This window comes from Hylaeus anthracinus, unplaced genomic scaffold (assembly GCF_026225885.1).
Source record: "Hylaeus anthracinus isolate JK02 unplaced genomic scaffold, UHH_iyHylAnth1.0_haploid 11997, whole genome shotgun sequence".
In the NCBI taxonomy this organism is placed as follows: domain Eukaryota; kingdom Metazoa; phylum Arthropoda; class Insecta; order Hymenoptera; family Colletidae; genus Hylaeus; species Hylaeus anthracinus.
In genome coordinates this window covers 1,570,065-1,587,367 of record NW_026534344.1, presented here as the reverse complement: position 1 = coordinate 1,587,367, position 17,303 = coordinate 1,570,065, and the positions used below count along the sequence as shown (strand labels likewise).

The 17,303-nt window shown below is 43.8% G+C and overlaps 1 protein-coding gene across 2 annotated transcripts in view; it reads right to left on the bottom strand.

Annotated features, from left to right (window-relative positions):
* The window catches only part of LOC128889797 (proteoglycan Cow), a 31,453-nt gene that overhangs the window by 4,478 nt on the left and 9,672 nt on the right, over positions 1–17,303 (bottom strand). Inside the window, exons 2-9 of one of the 2 annotated variants that reach the window (XM_054147786.1) lie at positions 11,282–11,486; positions 9,803–9,860; positions 7,963–8,065; positions 7,663–7,794; positions 3,829–3,974; positions 2,510–2,667; positions 480–696; positions 84–243 (exon numbers count right to left, since the gene is read on the bottom strand). In XM_054147786.1, coding sequence (XP_054003761.1) covers positions 84–243; positions 480–696; positions 2,510–2,667; positions 3,829–3,974; positions 7,663–7,794; positions 7,963–8,065; positions 9,803–9,845 — 959 coding nt within the window. In that variant the 5' untranslated portion in view covers positions 9,846–9,860; positions 11,282–11,486. The remainder of the gene's footprint in view (positions 1–83; positions 244–479; positions 697–2,509; positions 2,668–3,828; positions 3,975–7,662; positions 7,795–7,962; positions 8,066–9,802; positions 9,861–11,281; positions 11,487–17,303) is intronic. The other variant, XM_054147785.1, reaches the window with a different exon arrangement.

Genomic DNA, 17,303 nt, shown 5'->3' with positions numbered 1-17,303 from the left:
CGATAAAGAGAAAATTTCTCTTTCGCTCTACGTGGGTGGAATCGTGGAACTCGCAACACCCTTGAACCTCGAATCTCACTCACCCGTTGGTGTCGCAACCATCCAGAAATGGTTTGAGACACGGCTCGTTCTGATCATGCTCGAGACCGTACAGCTCGGAAAGAGACAGCCGACCGTCGCCGTCCTTGTCCAAATGTCCGAACATCCACCTGACCTCGCTCTGGCAACCGATAATGAGGAGAGCTGGAAACGGTGCGAGCGAAATATGAATCCCAACCCTTAACCGCTTCCGCCGTCTTCGCGCGGATAAAAAAAACGAATAAAATATCAATTTCCCAGACTCTGAATCGTGTTGCGAATAAATTATACGTATACGTGCGTGTCTACGCATACGTAGGTATACATTTTATAAAAATTAACGCGCAACGCGACACGTTTACTTTCTTTGTTACTCAACGTGCGATTCAACGTTTTCGTACCTTTCGGTTTAGGATGAGGGCGGTACTTGGATTCCGCCATCACGACTGAAAACCAGTCCAGCAGACGATTTGCCATTGCCGGTTTCGAGGACGGCGGACATTCAGATTTTCGCGATAACTGAGAATTGTACATAGACTTCAATGGCGAGGGCGTCTTCTCCATGACTTCGTTACTCATCAAATTCTTGTCGTCGTATTTGCTTCCTGCGGCTAGTGCCTGAAGAAAAAATATAATACGTGAGCAATTATTTCAAGACCTATCGCTGTGTATTTTTTGCGTTGCGTCAAGTTCTAGTTAGTATGGAATTATACGGATCAAGGAAACTTGACGTATCAATTTGCTTTTCCGAATTAATGTTCCCTGGATTCGCGACGCGATAACATTCTCCTCCCAGATCGAGCTGTTTTAATCGAACCATGTTTAATTGTAACGCCTAAAGAAACAAGTGCATCGATCGAGCAGGCTAGGATTAAAATCCAAGGATAAATTAGCCCTTGGTCCCGGTAGGTATGTAGTCGACGTCCTCGAGTGTTACGAGGGTTGCAGCCGACCGTAACGATATTACGGCTCCTCGACGTCTGGCGACGCTTTCCGTCGGATCGATGGGGAAGACGCCTCGCCTCGCCTCGCCTCGTCTCGCCTCGTCTGGGTTGCTCGAAAATACGAGCCATCGACGTGGGGGTTACGGTCCACCAATGAGAGGCAGACCGGCATCGAAGGATACCCTCGATGTCTTCGTAAAGAATCCAAGCCTCGACCTACTACTCTACCGTGCATACGACTTAAATCGTAGCTCGGTTGGTACACCTATTCCTTTTCGATCCTTTCGTATAACGTGTCTCGAAAGATTGCCGAATATTATACGCTCGAGGTTGATTATTTCATTTTCATTTTCATGCCAGATTCACGCGCAATTAAGCATAATTGTACGTGGATTTGTATTTAATAATCCCCCATCGATGATGTAAAATTAGCCCGATAATTACTGTAGAATTCGACGATAGTCGTGTATCGATCAATAATTTTCCCCGATGATCTTTCATCGAATTCGACCATCCGCATCCCGGGAAATCCGGCTTATGAGCGATAATTGATACGCCGGTTAATCCTTTTCGTTTCGTTTCGTTCCGTTTCGTTTCGTTCCAAATCAGAGCCCATAATTTCGTATACGGTCCAGCGATCGTGCTCGAGGGCAGGAAATTTAACGCGTGCCCCGTGAACATTTAATTAATCGTCCAGCTCTGTCGTTGACGAATGCACGCGAAAGCGTTGCTTTTTAGAGACAAACCGTAACACACGTTCGAGCTTTTAAACATAAATGTCGTTGGAAATGTCGACGGAATGAGATTACCCGCAAAGTTTTGAATACAAGTAGCAATGATTGATCGTCTTCGAAAATACGTAATCAGCTGTCAGAAACGTATGTGCGTATGCATATAAGGTACGTATTCCTTTTCGTCATAAAAACAAGTAAGAATTAATCGTGCCGCGAATCTTGTATATATGTGTACGTACGTATATACACTATATATTGTATATTATAATATCATGATACTACTCGAGATAATATTGTTGAGCAATGTTGTCGTCGATTTCACTCGAAATACGGACTAAATCGTGCTGCATAAATGCGAGATTCCAGCGAACCATGTTCGTATCCACGGCGATACATTGTGTATAGTATACGGGGGTGCGAACTATTCCCGAGGAAAGTTATGATTTACCGATGCAACACATTAATTTTCGATTTCGGCAGCGGATTGTAGCTTCCGTGCTAGAGAATCCTAGACAGCTCGCCGCATAACATACACAACCTCGCCACAACGTAGACGATTTAGTTCTCTAATTTGTAACTTTTATTTATCCATTTCCTACTCGCAGCTCCTACTCTTTTCATTTTTCTCCTTTCTGGGTTCCTTATTCTGAGATTTAAGTTTAGTGTTGCACAGTATAAACGCTGAGAATGTTTAATTTTCGATTCTAGAATAGATCATTTTCGATTCTAGGATAGACCATCGCTCGAACTTACCTTGCCACGTTTGGTGTATTTTATGTACTGGTAATGGTGATTGTCGTAATTGAAGTCACGAGGGGTAAGTGTAATATCACGATTTCGCATCATCTCGCCCATCTTGGACTTTTGTCGTTCCATTTGCATCTTTTTGTTGTACGCCCGTAAATCAGCCGCTGAAAAATCGATACCGATACATGCGTAAGTATAATATTCATACAGTATGACGCGGTAACATTCGCGCACCGAAAATCGAATAAAAAATTTACGCGAGATATCTACATACAAGAACGGTACTGAGAATCATGAGCCCCGTATAACTCTACTACCATATACGGATATTAATATATTCTATCTGTTAACTTTTGCGACGAAATAAAATTCCTTTACGTAAAAAGTCGGAAAGGGGGAATGCGTTGACACGCCTAAAAGTTCAAACTCGTCGAGAACTCAACGAAACGTAAACAACGAAACGACAACTCATTAACCACATGCAAACAAACCAAACGAAATTAGCATTTACATTCGGTAGCGTCGCGTCGTGCTAACAAGTATTTCAATGATTTTTAAACAAACGCGCGTCGACGTCAGCCCTCGATGCGATAAAATTCGATCGCCGACGTTTACATGTTTCTGCTTTCGAATACATTTTACGCGCGCTATCCATGATGTATTAACTATTGATCGGACGACCCTAAAAGAATAATGAAAGAAACGTATATTCGAGTCGTTTTTTTAATTCGCGATACATATAAGCTACAAGTGAGTTTTTTCATTTTCGTCGAACCTATGCGACTAGGCCATCGATTCGGATTCCTTTCTATCTATGTATTAATTCTGCGATAATGTATGTACGCACACAATTGACTTTAAGACTCCGTGATTAGCCTAGATCTCGTACCTCCCGCAAGAATTCTACGTTACTCGCTGACTCGAGAACGCGTACAACGAAGATAGTTCTCGAAACATGCGATTCCTTAAGCTTCCATTATTCTCTCTTCACCGTGAATTCGCGAGACTGACGAGGTCGTGTAGCTTAATATATTTCAACAGCGAAATTATTGTTCCAACAGTCAATTATGAATATTCATGGTGGATGTGCTTGTCCCTTAGTCTAGGCGGAGGGACGCAAACATGGGTCCATTGTTAAACAGGCTACGGGCGGTCGGGCTGCCTATGAATAAACCTACCAATTAATTCCAGCCGTAAAATCATGAAATATCTGCGTTCGTAAGTTAAGATTGCCAGCGGTTCGCATATTAGGCTGTTTTCTCGAGCAATAATTGTAAAATGATTGTGCACGAAAAGACGTTACACATTGTTAGAGATGGCTTTACCTTTGCACGGGCAGAAACCTTTGCAGGCGATGCTCACCAACGCGTGGTGGATGCAATTGTGGTACGCCAACCGGCACAGCGAACTATATGTGCGATTATCGTTTCCGCAAAGGAACGCCGGCTTCCCCACAGGACATTCTTGACATCTGCAACAAAAGGGACGTGTTCGCCTTGTTACATGAAACCGTCCTACGGCCAAGTGTACATTGACTACGGCAAACGCGTCGTCTTTACCGCTTCTCCAGTTTCCCATTATCCACCGAAACATCGGCGTCGTTTTAACGATTCTATTTCAAATGAAATAGTTAAAAATCCTTTCGTAAAGACGATATCGCGTGTACCGTACCGTACCGTACCGTATACCGATTTCAACGAAATCAAATTTATCGCCATCCATCTCGCCCTGTTACAGTTTCGTTTTCTTTCGATCATCCTTGCGAAACGACATGCGCATACCCCGTTTGTGTATTATATGTAAGTATCCCCGATCCGACGACCAACGAAGACGGGGAAACCAACAAGCCGCAGGGACGCACCATTTTAGGAAACTCAAAGGTAGACGAACGGAGACCAGCTTCGTCTTGATAAAGGAGTTAAACTAGCTTAATTACCGCGGTACTCGGTTTAAACTAATTACACGTTTGCTGACGACCGCGAATTCTCCAAGTACCCCCCCTCCCCCTCCCCCTCCCCCTCCCGCCAAACAACCACCACCGGAGGCGAGGCGAGGCATTGTGCAACTTTCCACGAACGGCAAAGGTTCTTTATTATCAGTCCTGGGTTCCTCTAAAACCGTTAATAATTTTGCGAAACCGTTTACAAGGTTACATTCTCTAAGTGGAGAGTCGCAAAACTCGGGCGAATCGAAAGATGAGCCAAGAAGCTCGATCATAGAACAAGACGTTTAACAAAGCAGAATACGAACGCAAGTAAAATATTCATCAAGGTCTGTCGTTTGCTTTCGCTAGTACAATTTTATATCCGTTCGATGAATTAATTTTCTTCCATAAGAATGAATTCTGAAGTGCGTCGTCGGTTTACCTGGGCGAATGTACGTGGTTACATCGCAGAAGCAACAATTTCCATCGAAATGCGAATTAAACGGGGCCGTGCGCGAACGATTCGGAGGTAGCAGGAGAGAACAGGATTAACGTCCAGCTCATTTCCCCGAGCTGTGTATTTGCGCGCGGAAACGCATCGACGCGACGAACAACCGCGATAGACGAATTAGTCTATCCGATTGGATTCCTTGCTGCCCTTTGCCATCCTCTGTGTGTGCGTATTTCGGGCAACGACGTTCGCCAGGTTGCGGAATTAGGCTGCCCGGAGCGTGTGTATCCTCTAACTGGACGCCAAAATGAATGCCGCCGCATGCAATTCCGGCTGCGATAGACTGCGGTCTCGGATGTACTTTGCGGCGGTGCTTCGTACCCCGGGTTACACGAGTTAATGTACTCTCGGCTGTTTGGTATACACCCGTTATTTGTTAATCAGCCACGGGGTAACGGCGATCAGCCAGCCGATTCCTCCCATCGCCATTGGCAGACTTTTCGAGTCGATAATGTCTATCAATTACGAGAAGAGGAGAGAAGAGAGTGGCGAGGGTTACTGTGCCTCCGTTGCAAATTGTAACACGTAATTCTCAAGATTGTAGACGATTTGTAGACTAATTTCTAGATTATCTTCTACTGACATTTCATTTCTTTCTATTGTTCGTGTAGTCGAATACGTTTCATTTCGTTTCATTTCATCGATCTCGTCTAAATAGCTCCAAGGTACATACGTGTATCGTCGGCGCACGTCGCACAAGCAACTGTCTCGGTGCGATGGTTCGAAAATTTCAATGAAACCCCACGCGATGCTTTTAAATCGATAATATTCAGTTATCGCGAATTTTTAATGCCGAGTGCAACTTTACACGCCGTTTATTTCAACGATCCGGCAATTCAGACACGACGAAGAGTAACGAAATCGAGAAAGGCAGACTGCAACGGTAGAAAAAGAAAGACAAATTGGGAAGGGGTGCTCCGTGGCCACACAACAGAAGAGATAGAACTCGAGAGCGAAGCTTACTCGACAATAAAGACGGGACGACTCGGAACTCCTCTTTGCGCAAGGGGTTGCAAGTGAAAAGTGGCGACGAAATGCTCACCGGAGCCTCGAAGCTCTTCCATCATCGAATTACCTTGCTAGTGTTATCGACTGGAGATCCTGCGAGTAGATACTCTTTTCTCCGTTTTGTCCATTGACGTCGTGTCACGTAGCACTGTTCTGCTTTTGTGATGTGTACATCTGTAAATGTATATACAGGATGTTCCAGGTCCTTTCACTTGGGCGAGATGTTTTTTTCCAGCGAGATGTTTTTTTCCAGCGAGCTGACACATACAAATTTACCGACGAAAACATAACGTCTCATTGCAGACACCTCTTTTGAAATAAAGAAATCGTTAATTTTCTACAAGTGTATCTCCACATTAATTTCGCAGGTCATTGAGATTGTGGTAGTACGTGTACCACGTCGGTAATATCCGCGAGGAGTGCGCGTACCGCGCAACGACATCCGAGACATCCGGATTAGGTCTGGGTAATTAATTTAAAACGTGTCGAGGTTGTCAAAAATATTTTGAATACCGTAACATCGGGTTGCGTCAAGAACAATTCAAGCTTGCCTGTCGCGCGTCACTTGTACGAAGCTCAGCTCGCAATTAGAGTATTTCTTGTTCGACGTAATCCTTACGACAACATTTCACGTGGAATTTTCAGAGATGCTTGGAATGGGAGAGGAACGAGTGAGTTGTGACTGAAAGAAAGAAAGAGAAACACGCACAAGGAGGAAAAAGAAGTGGAAAGAAGGTGGATGGAGGAAACCCTCTTTGCTCTGCTCGCTCGTGCAAATTTAAGTAGGAAGAAATGTTTCGCTGGCAACGCTCTCCTTCGAGCTCTTTCTCTCTTCGTTCGTCTTCCGTCTGAGCTGTTTACTTCGCGAAATTTTCGTCCTCGCGACGCGACGCGACACGGCACGACACGGTTACTCCAAACTTCCCATATACTTGCCAACGTTGAGAGTTGAGAGTAACTCCTGTTTGACTTAGGCGTTGGCGTTAAAATAAACGCATCTCCTCTAGCTTTTCTTTTTTCCCGACGGTATTTTCCGAAATTCATTTCTTATTCTTCACTCGTCTGTGTATTATCGTTATCCGTAATCGTTCTCGAGGTACTGAAAGTATTTGGCGATATTTTTCTGCATTCTTATGATACTCTAAAACTGTTTGATCACGTGACATGATAAACTTTTAAACGACGTAAATCATTTCTCGCTTATTTTTCTTGTCGTTTTGATGATCGCATTGAAATTTAAGGGGCACGTATCCGTGAGAAATGTGACCTATAAAACTAACCTTTTATTCGATCTCTCGGGGGATAAAACGCGTTCGACGTGCGGTGAACAGCGAAACCAATAATTCTCGATTAATGTCTCGTGAAGAACAAAACAGGCCGTGACTACATTTCCCTGCGGAACTCGCTTCGATACTTTGTTCTCTCTCTCTCTCACACACATACACAACACACACACACACACACACACACACAATGTTTTTGCATTTTACAATCGCCATCGCGACTTACGGCGAGAGGCGCATCAAAATAACCAATTTAATCGGAATTAGCCGACCATTTATCAACCGCGCATATACGCATCTATCGACAAAACATTTCCGATAAATGGAATAAATCTTGCGGTAACATCGCGACGAATAATTGTTTGTGGTTCGCAAACGAAATAAAAACTCTATGGAATATTTGTAACCGTATATGAAAGTCACGAAAACTTACTTCGACTCGTCCTGATCCTCGTCGTCGTCCTCGGAATCGAAGAAGGCATCGTCATCCTCCGAATCGACCGAAGTTTCCGTTCTCATTCGTCGGTTCTGTTGAACTGCCCGTGACTTTGGAATCACTATGTCTCTGAAAAATATAATCGACAAGTAAAAACGACCTGCGCTCGATCCGAGTCAGATACAATTGCTCCAAGTCAGAAGCGATAAGCGACGAACCACATTTTGCAATTTCGGAAAATTCACGCTGTACAAGTACAACATACATTCGATATTCCTACGAAATTGAACCACTCACCCTGACTTGCGAAGTTCCTTTTTCGAAACGCAAACGGCTGTGAAAGAGTCTTCGAGAAGGCAGAGTTCTTTCTTTCCGCAAGTCAACGGTCGACAAAGTATATCTAGAGAGAAAAGATGCGATCGGTAAGCTGACGATGTAGACGAGTAGAAGAAAAATCGTGTAGCGATGTCGGGCTTAAACAACGAGTTACCAGTTTATAATTGGTTGTTAAACGTTCGGTAGGCGAACGGACCTCTGACGCTCCGACCGAAAAAGGCAAAACTAATGTTGTCAACGATGCGAATAAGCAACAATCCGGATTTTCTCCGAGCGCAATAATTCGTTTCTTTGATGTACCGCGATGCGATGGCGATGCAGCGAACATTCAAATCCCGGTGCAATTGCGTTCGCGTGGAAACAAGTACAGTGTACGAACGATATTGGTCGTTTCAGAGCATACCGCATTCGATCGAATTTCTCTCTTCTCCATTAACCCCGAACCCGATCGAAACCCCACCAGCTATCCTCGCATCTGCCGCCGCGGCGCGCCGATGCTATCGAGAAAATATCACGATTATCTTCCGACACCGACGTGCAGAACCGATCAGGAATCCTTCTGACGTTTCGCTGCGGTTACAAATGACGCTTGCGTACCATTGATATCGTCGCCGTGACGTGAAGGTTGCATTTTTACGACACGCGGTGCGGGTGCGGGTGCGGGGATGAATACCATCTATAAGTATTACGCGACTAGTCAGCCATGGCGCAGCACAAAGGGTTAAACCACGGCTATTATTATGACCACCCTCGAATCACCGACAGGCTTCCGCGGTTATTTCTGTTGAAAGGGGACAAAGTAATTGCGGCTAGCATACCGACGATTCCCTCTTTCGTCTACCATAGCCGAGGCGATTCAATTTAACACGAATGTACATACAGTCGTTATGTTTCGCGGCACACAAGAGCTCGCGGTCAACAAGCAAAGTAAGTAGAAAAGAAAGACAAGTTTTCACAAGTGGGTTTAACGAGGCAAAGGTTCGATTTATCGTACTCGAACTCGCTCGCGAGGTAACATTTTTCAACGGTCCGTGAAACGCATCTCGGATTTATAGTTGTCATATTATTTTAATCCAACATTCAACATCAACATCCAACATCAAGGATAAATCTTGTTTCGATGGAAACGTGATACGTTAAACGTCGATACAATGCGACGCATTGTCGAAATGTCGACAAGTCGAGACTCTTCGCGGGAATTCGATTCCGTTGCAATGCGATGCGAACGGAAGGAATCGATTAATTAGCCAGGATCAACGGAATGAACGAATTTATTTATAGACGCAACATTCGCGTCTGGTGGAGCCGAATATTTATGAAAGTGGATGTAACGCAACATTGTGTACGGTCTAAACGGGTGAACGTGGAAACATATTGTTCGGAATTGCGACGAGAAAACACGATAAATATACTTTTCATAGAGGTTTTTCTGTGCAAATGACAGAACGCGTTGATATTACGTTTCCGGTGAATTTATACTCCTTTTCCGCCGATAAATTCGCTCTCGCTCCAGTTACCAAAGGTGCGATGGTTTTTAGCATGGAAAATGTTGCCCGTGAAACTTCTGACCGCGTCGCAAATTTTGAAATAGTCGGTTCTATACGATACGCGGTATCGATACCGCTCGCGATCCAACAATTGTTTCATTTTCAGAAATAAGCTTTGCAACAAAAGGGAACGAATGAATTGTTTTAGTAATTAGTTTTCGCCAAGCATTTAAGGTCCGCTCCCATGAAAAATAGCTTCAATGTTGCTAAATATTTAATCGATTAATGTGTAACGTGGTTTAAATACAACTTACTATTCGGATCGTGTATCCATCTTTTCTTGTCGCCCACTTTCATTATCCGCGTGTCATCCTGCAACAAAAACACGAATTTTCTCGTGAATGAAAAAGTTACAATTAAAAAGGTTGCCTGGTGACTTTCCTTGCGACATTCAAGTTTCATCTATTACTTTCACAATCAGTTCTATAGTACTCATCGCGAAATCTCTTCTTGCTCTCTCGTCGTCTTTTTTTTTTCTCCTTTAAATAGAAATATTCAATCTTCTGTTAGTTTTCTCGAGTCCTCGCATCGCCGCTATGCGATATCCTAACGCGATCGTTGACCAAACAATCGTTTCAAAGTCAGACAGAAATATTTTCTTCGATCTTTCTTTAACAAGCAATCATTAATACGGTTGTATACCTTACTTTAGTAACTGCTACACGTTCTTTTAATCAAACTGATATTCTTCGACGCGAATGTTTATAGCAGAAACGCGATTGCATTTTTATGGCATATTCAGGGTCGCGATTAGTCACGAAATTCATTCGCGAGTCTCGTTCTGCGGCAAAATTTTCAGACTAATGCCGTAGCAGCCTTCAACACGGCGCGTCGCATGAGTGCGAAATTGTGACGTGACAAACGATAGCTCATCACGTGTATTAACATTCAGGGTTGTTCGATTAGAAAGAGACCGGAGGCGCGACCAACTTCAAGTTCAGGCCGAGGTCGTTGCGACTGATACGTGGGCTAAATCAGAGGGCGAAGGGTACGCAGCTCGCGTGATAGTTCACGTGCCAGTTCCCAACAATTCGAGGACAACATCGAAAATACCTACGGAGAGACTGGCTGAAATCTATGCTACCGATCGTTTGCAAGTAGCGATGTGATTCGCGCATGTTCAAGGCGTCTGTCACGAGTCTCGAGTCGGTACAACGAGTATAAAGTCGGTACAAGTGGAATTCGAGTCGTCTCGTAAAACTGGTTACGATTCAAAGTCGATTCGATAAATTGAGTTACTCGGACCGATCGCGATGGAACGTATCTATTTATGCGTTCATTGATTTCAGTCTTCGACCATATTTATATTCGAATAAAGGGAAACAATCGATGGTGTTTTATTCCTGTAGGTCGTAACGATCGGTTAAACAGTTGGAGTTGTTGGGATAAACTTTGTGTTTTTTTTTTTTTTTTTTATACGATACTTACCTTTCGAGAAACACCGTGTGAAATAAAAAAAAAAAAAAAGAAGAGAGAAAAGAAGTTAACGCATTGCCTAGTAAAACAAAGAATTTATAAAAACTGTTAAAAGAAATAAGAACCGCGTACGCGAGTACATATTTTTGTCCGAGAAAGTAAATAATTATTATATTATGAATAACAAAGTAATTATTCATTTGAATAACGTATATATATTTCTTAATACGTTAGTATCTGCTAGCAAATAATTACTCGTAGGAAAATGTATTTATTGCTAAGAAATAAAAAAGAAAATGAATAGAAATGAAACAAACCAGTCAAAGTATAGGCACTTGGAACTCGACAGTAGGCAGGCCACGACGCCGACGCGACGATCGAAAATCAACAGGCTCCGCTCGATCACCGTGAAACCTTGTCTGTTTTTTCTTTTCGATACATTCTGTCCGTTTCCTTGATTTTCTCACTTGCATTTCCCTTGCCACGACTCTCGCCGGTCACGCAAGATTAAGTTGGCGTTTGCTGTGCAAAGAAATATTACATTCTACACGAAACAGTAACAATAAAAGTTGGAATTTGCTCCGTATCTCTGGGATATATTGTATTGCAATATGTCGCGAATCGGGATGCAACGTATCCAAGTATCGAATAATGTCGGTGATTATTACCTATTAATTCTCACCTCACGATTAAAATTCACCATTAAAATCGCTATCACTTCATCGATCTCTACTAAAATAGTCCGACGGAACTATTCGCCTTTTTCTTTGTTTTTCGGAAACGAAATTCGAGCACCGTTGCGTCGCGTCGGCGTCGCGCGGGAATACAATCCCGAGAGGTGCGTGTATGCGCACCCGTGCGAACTGGGCCACGAAACTTGGACAATTAGGCGTCTTTACGTTGGCGCAGCTACTTGTTTCGAACTTCTGTGTTTCGAACCACGGAAGTGCAAGTTCCGAACCACGGGTAAACAGATCCTATCCTGCCCTGAATAAAATTTACTGCAAAATATTCCTGACGAACGATCGAGGCGATCCAACTTGAAACGTTTACAACACTAACGACTATTTTCTCGCGTCGTTAGAAGCAACAAAGATATTTCAAGTTCGAACGTTAGGCGAACCACGCCGTATACATATATGCATATGTGAGATGTACCAGTCTAGGTTGTTTTCTTTTTTCTAGAATCGATCGACGTATTCGAGTCCACCTCGAATCAATGCACTAGCGGAGGCATGCCCGGAATATGTGCACTAAAAAATTAAGCGCGATGACCTGGTTCCGTCGATGCGCGGGTCTCGCCGAGATCTGGATCGATCGAGCTAAATTTGATCTTCGTTCGACCTGTCTGCTTGCTTGCCTGCTTATAAATTTCGATAAAGGTGAGAGGATTTAGAATAATCGATGGCGGATCTAATTAACGTTTTCTTTCAATTGAGAAAAGAACGAGAACTCTGCGTATGTCGGTCGTATACGTACTGTACGCGCACGGCCAAGGTCTCGAGCTCGAGTCAGTTCTCATCGGCTAAGTAAACGTAAATGTAAACGTCGCGTCATTCTTCTTATCGGATCAACGAGATCGAAATGAAAATATCCAATCTCTCCAAGTCTTTCCAATCACGGTAAACAGGAAACTGCATTTCGGAGTCTGGTAAGCCATGTATGTAAATCGATCCGTCTACTTTTCATTCGTGTCCGTTTTCACCGTTGTCGGTTCGAGCGAAATTCTGTTTCTGGGAAACGATACGATTCCCTTATCCGAACAAATGGCGCCGTGATCGACGCCGGCGCCTGTCATGCTTGTGTAACGTACAGGATTACTCGGACGATGCGTCAAAAAATTGAATGGCGTCAGCGGTGACATTGTAAACGGCACGTTGGCGCGGAACTAATTGTCGTAAGACGAATCTACGAGAGTCGCGATTATTTTTAAAATGCAGCTACTTCGACGTGTTCGTCTTCGAGGATCGATCGATTCCAACTAGGTCGCGGTTCGCGTCTCTTTACTCGGAACACGTATATGTATACGATATACATAGACAATACAGAATACTGCTTGAAATTAGCTCGGCCCGATGGTAGTTTTCTTTTCGAGAGCATTAAAAGAATATCGGCGAAGGGATAGAATCGTAACGACGTCTATTTTTTTTCTGTTCGTATGTCCGTATGTTTTCTCGAAAGATGCGCGAATTCGAATCGGTCCGCGTACGCGACGAGTCCACTGCTGGAATAATATTATACGTTCGCGACCGATATCGTTTTCGCTGGAACAGGAAGTAGGTCATTCGCGATCGGACGATAAAGAAATTAACCGGTGCAAAATTAATACGAACGAAGGAATCGCGTGTAACGCTCGCGCTAGCCCGAAAGCCGCGGATTAAGAACGACAAAACGGGGCTAGCCGTCAAGTTACTTACATAGGGCGCTCGATAAATACTTTTATACGATTTCGTTTAATTCGTAGAAAAGAACGGAGGAACCGGTCGAGTTAAAAACAAGTTTCACTCGGCTACGAATCAAAATTAAAATTCTTGCATTGCCATCAACGCGTTAAGAATTGGACTAAACGGAAGAAAATTTCTTCGAGTAAATTGATATTTCCACGAAAAGCAGAACATGGCTACGCACACGCGTTATAATCAATCGAATCGAATCGTATCAAGATACTTTTAAATGTTTTAAATCGTGAGATTAAAGGAGAAACGGAGTAACTGAGAAAACGCCGCGAACGGAATAAAAGGGGAATCGCAACGAACGAGAAGCAACAAATTGGATGGAACTCCGGGCCGCAGACCAAGGGAATAGCGATGGTAAAATGCGAGTTCCTCGATGAGTTAATTGCGTCGGAACGAGCTAATGTAGTGGATGTACATTATCCGTAAATAATTCACGCCTACCTCGCGGTAACGCGAGGTTAACCGATGTAAATGCTCGGTTATAGTTTTCGCTTCGCCACGCCTTGAAAGATCACGCGTATTTATAGGTTCGTGCCGTTTGTATCCTATACGAGCCTAGAAATCGCGATAATTTTGCATTAAAACTGACCTTTCACGTTTCATTAAAAATACTAAAAACGTTCGTTAACGTATTCAAACTTGAGCAGCTCCGAAATTTGTTTCGCTCGTAACATCGACGCGATAATTATTCGGCCATGTGACGTGTGACCGTGATCGTCTGGTACGCGTCCGGAAATATCTAGGTACGTCGATCGAACAATCATCCTCGATCAACTAATATCACGCTCGACGCGAGGTTCCGACGGAAACAAAGGCAACAGACGCTCTAATCAGAACCTGCCGCGACATGTCGACAAGCCTATTAATTCTTCGGCTGGTGATCGTTGACGCAATTATGCAACGACGATTTCAAGTGATAAACCGGCTTTTCTGTACCTGCTATATACCTGTCTGCGCGTAACTCACTGACGCCGACGCCAACATTTAAACCAGAATGCACCTGTACGCTACGTTATTCTATGGTTCCTCTCGACGACGAAGCACATTCGATCTTAACCCGTGGTGTCGTTGCAACAGATTTTCCATGTCGGTTTTCCACGTATGTATACATATGGCTGTATCGCAGAATGTAAGCGAATATTTTTACGTGACCGCGCGTATGCGCGAGCAAGCCGACCAGGTGTGTATTTTGACGGCCGGGCGTACATTTTCCTCGGAAAATGGATTGGCCATGCAACGAGGTCGCGTCAACCGTTTCCCCAACCACGAAGTCACTCGACGGTGCAACGGGACGAGTTATGGATCGCAGGAATAATTCCTCCTCCTCTGGCATCGTCGTGAAACACGCGGAACGATCCTCGCATCTCGCGAATAAAAATGAAGAAACGATACATTTGCTTGAATGTTTTTTAACGAGTTGGACTGCACGAGTCAAAGTTGGAAGGACTACTTGGATAGGAATGTTCGAAGGCGTCTCGTACCGCGAAACGTTCCACCGTTTTTCCACGTCGACTAAAGTCTTCGTATCCTGTAATGCTGGCAACATTTCTCCAGTCTCGTTATTGTCGTTGAATTATCGTGCGTCGCTCTCTATGGATCCAAATACGCACGCGATAAATCTGGGAAAAATGCGACGCTACATTTCCTGTCATTTCTAAATAACGCGACCATGGCCGATGAAAGGCTTTGTTATCGAGTTGCGCGTGCTCGCGCCGCTAAAACCATCTATAAATAAATATTTATCGTGAAATACGTAACGGAACTCAGCCATCCACGAACCCCCTGGATATAAATTCGACGGGAAACTCGCGCTCGATGAGAAAACTTCGATAAGCTTATCGTCGTATTTTACTAGTATACTAGTGACTCTAGAAAATATGCAGGTGCAAAAAAAAGGGTACGTCGATTCGAGAGTTGTCCCTTTCGAGATTGTGGCGAACGTTCTTGTGTTCGTCGATCGAAATTATGAATAAATTGAATCCTAGCAATTAGATAGTTTCTTTTCTTCTTTTCTCTTCCCTTCTCAAACTTCTCTTCTTTTTCTTTTTTGTCTCGAATAATCGGATCGAGATAAAAATTAGAACGCGGACCTTTCAAGAGGCGGAATTAAATCATCGATTAAGAAAATCGATTTGACGTTTCTAGAGTACCCGCGTCCTTCCGTGTCTTTAATATTTCTATTAAAGGTAACTGTTCGTCTACATCATCCGTGTAAATATAATAGTTTCTCCACCTGTTTCCACCAGGCTCGCCACCCCTAATTCACTGCCGACCGAGTCTACTTTGTTAGTTTCCGCTTTTCCTTCCTCAATGCCCGTATCGACGGCATGGCTCGCATGGCGTAGTTAAAACTTTCACTTCCGTTTCTTGTTCGAGCGAAAGTAATACGAGTTCTCGAGTACCCTTTGGTACTGGTTCACCCTTCCGATGTCTTCTTCTAAAGAGAGGAAGAGTCTAACGAGCCGGTTCAAAGAGTCGATTCGATTGTAAATTAGACATCGAAGGATCAAAGGCTAACCGATCCGACAATATTCCTTCTTTCCGTAAATCCAAACTTTAACCGGTTCACATGCCGTTACATATGCGCAAAGAAAACGATCGTTTCACCGATTCGTTAAAAATCTCTCAACATTCGATTATTACGGAACGCAATAGGTAAATGGAGCGAAACGAGAAAGCCAGGAATCGAAGAAATGTAAGTATATACGTCGAAAGAGAAGAATCGTGAAACGCTGAAAATCGATTACCTATGCAAACGTATGGTACTAGCCGAAGAGAGCCGAGTAATCGTAAATCGGACAGTAGTGGTCCCGTGTCGCGTCGCGTCGCATTGATCCGCCGAAAATACGTCTGTTTTCCTGGGACAAATCAATTCTCGATAGTCGCCGCGGCGACGCGCGACGCCGACGGGCTAAACTCATTCGGAAATGGAGGACCTTCGCCGCGGCGTGGCGATTTTCCGTGTCGATTGCACTCCGACAAATGGAAATATCTCCTTTCTCTCGACTGCCACTACCTTCTCTTTTCTACCATCTACCTTTCACCCAAACGACCCAGATCGATTTATCCACGCGGCATCGAAAACCATCGACACCCATGCCCTACTACTATTCCATCGATAGTTTTTCGCTCGATACGATTAACGAACTTCCGTCGTTAATAAAATTATTATTAAACGATGATATCCGACGAGATACAACAATAATGTCGGAATCGAAAGCAGTCTCAAGAGGAGCAGTTACCGATTCATCGAATACGAAATTACCGCATAACAGGTCGATGCACCGGCAATGGCACACAGACTGCACCCCCTGGCCACGATCCCGGCCCAATGTTTTCGATCAATGCATCCGCTTGCAAATTTAAGTACTCTCCCGATTATTAGTCCTAAGATCTACCGCGGTGCAATAATCGTTCCCTGGACAACTTTGAAAACATCACTCGCTCTGCGAACGAATTCTGCCACAGAATTATAGGCAAAGGTTTTGCGTGCTAACAAATACGTATGAGTAGAGCTGGTCACGGCGGTGTATGCCGGTAAAAACCGAGGCGAAGCACTCGGGATGAGTATACAGATAGGTAGGTAGGTGCAAGTAGGACAAGCCAGAAGGTGGTCGGGCTACCTATTACCAGAACAAACGGGAAGACCAGCTTCCACGGGGTAGATAAGAAGCATCTGACGACGTGAATGAGAACGATAACGAGTTCTATCCGCGTTACCAAAGATTTCAACGACATTTTACTTAAATCATTTTTTCTAAGCAAAGTATTTGTTCGATGAGAAAATCTGAATCGCTTTTTTGTCGATATTTAAGTACTCCTAAATGGAACCCTAGATAACAAACTGTATCTATTAGCCTCGCTTTGCCTCGACTCGCCCTTT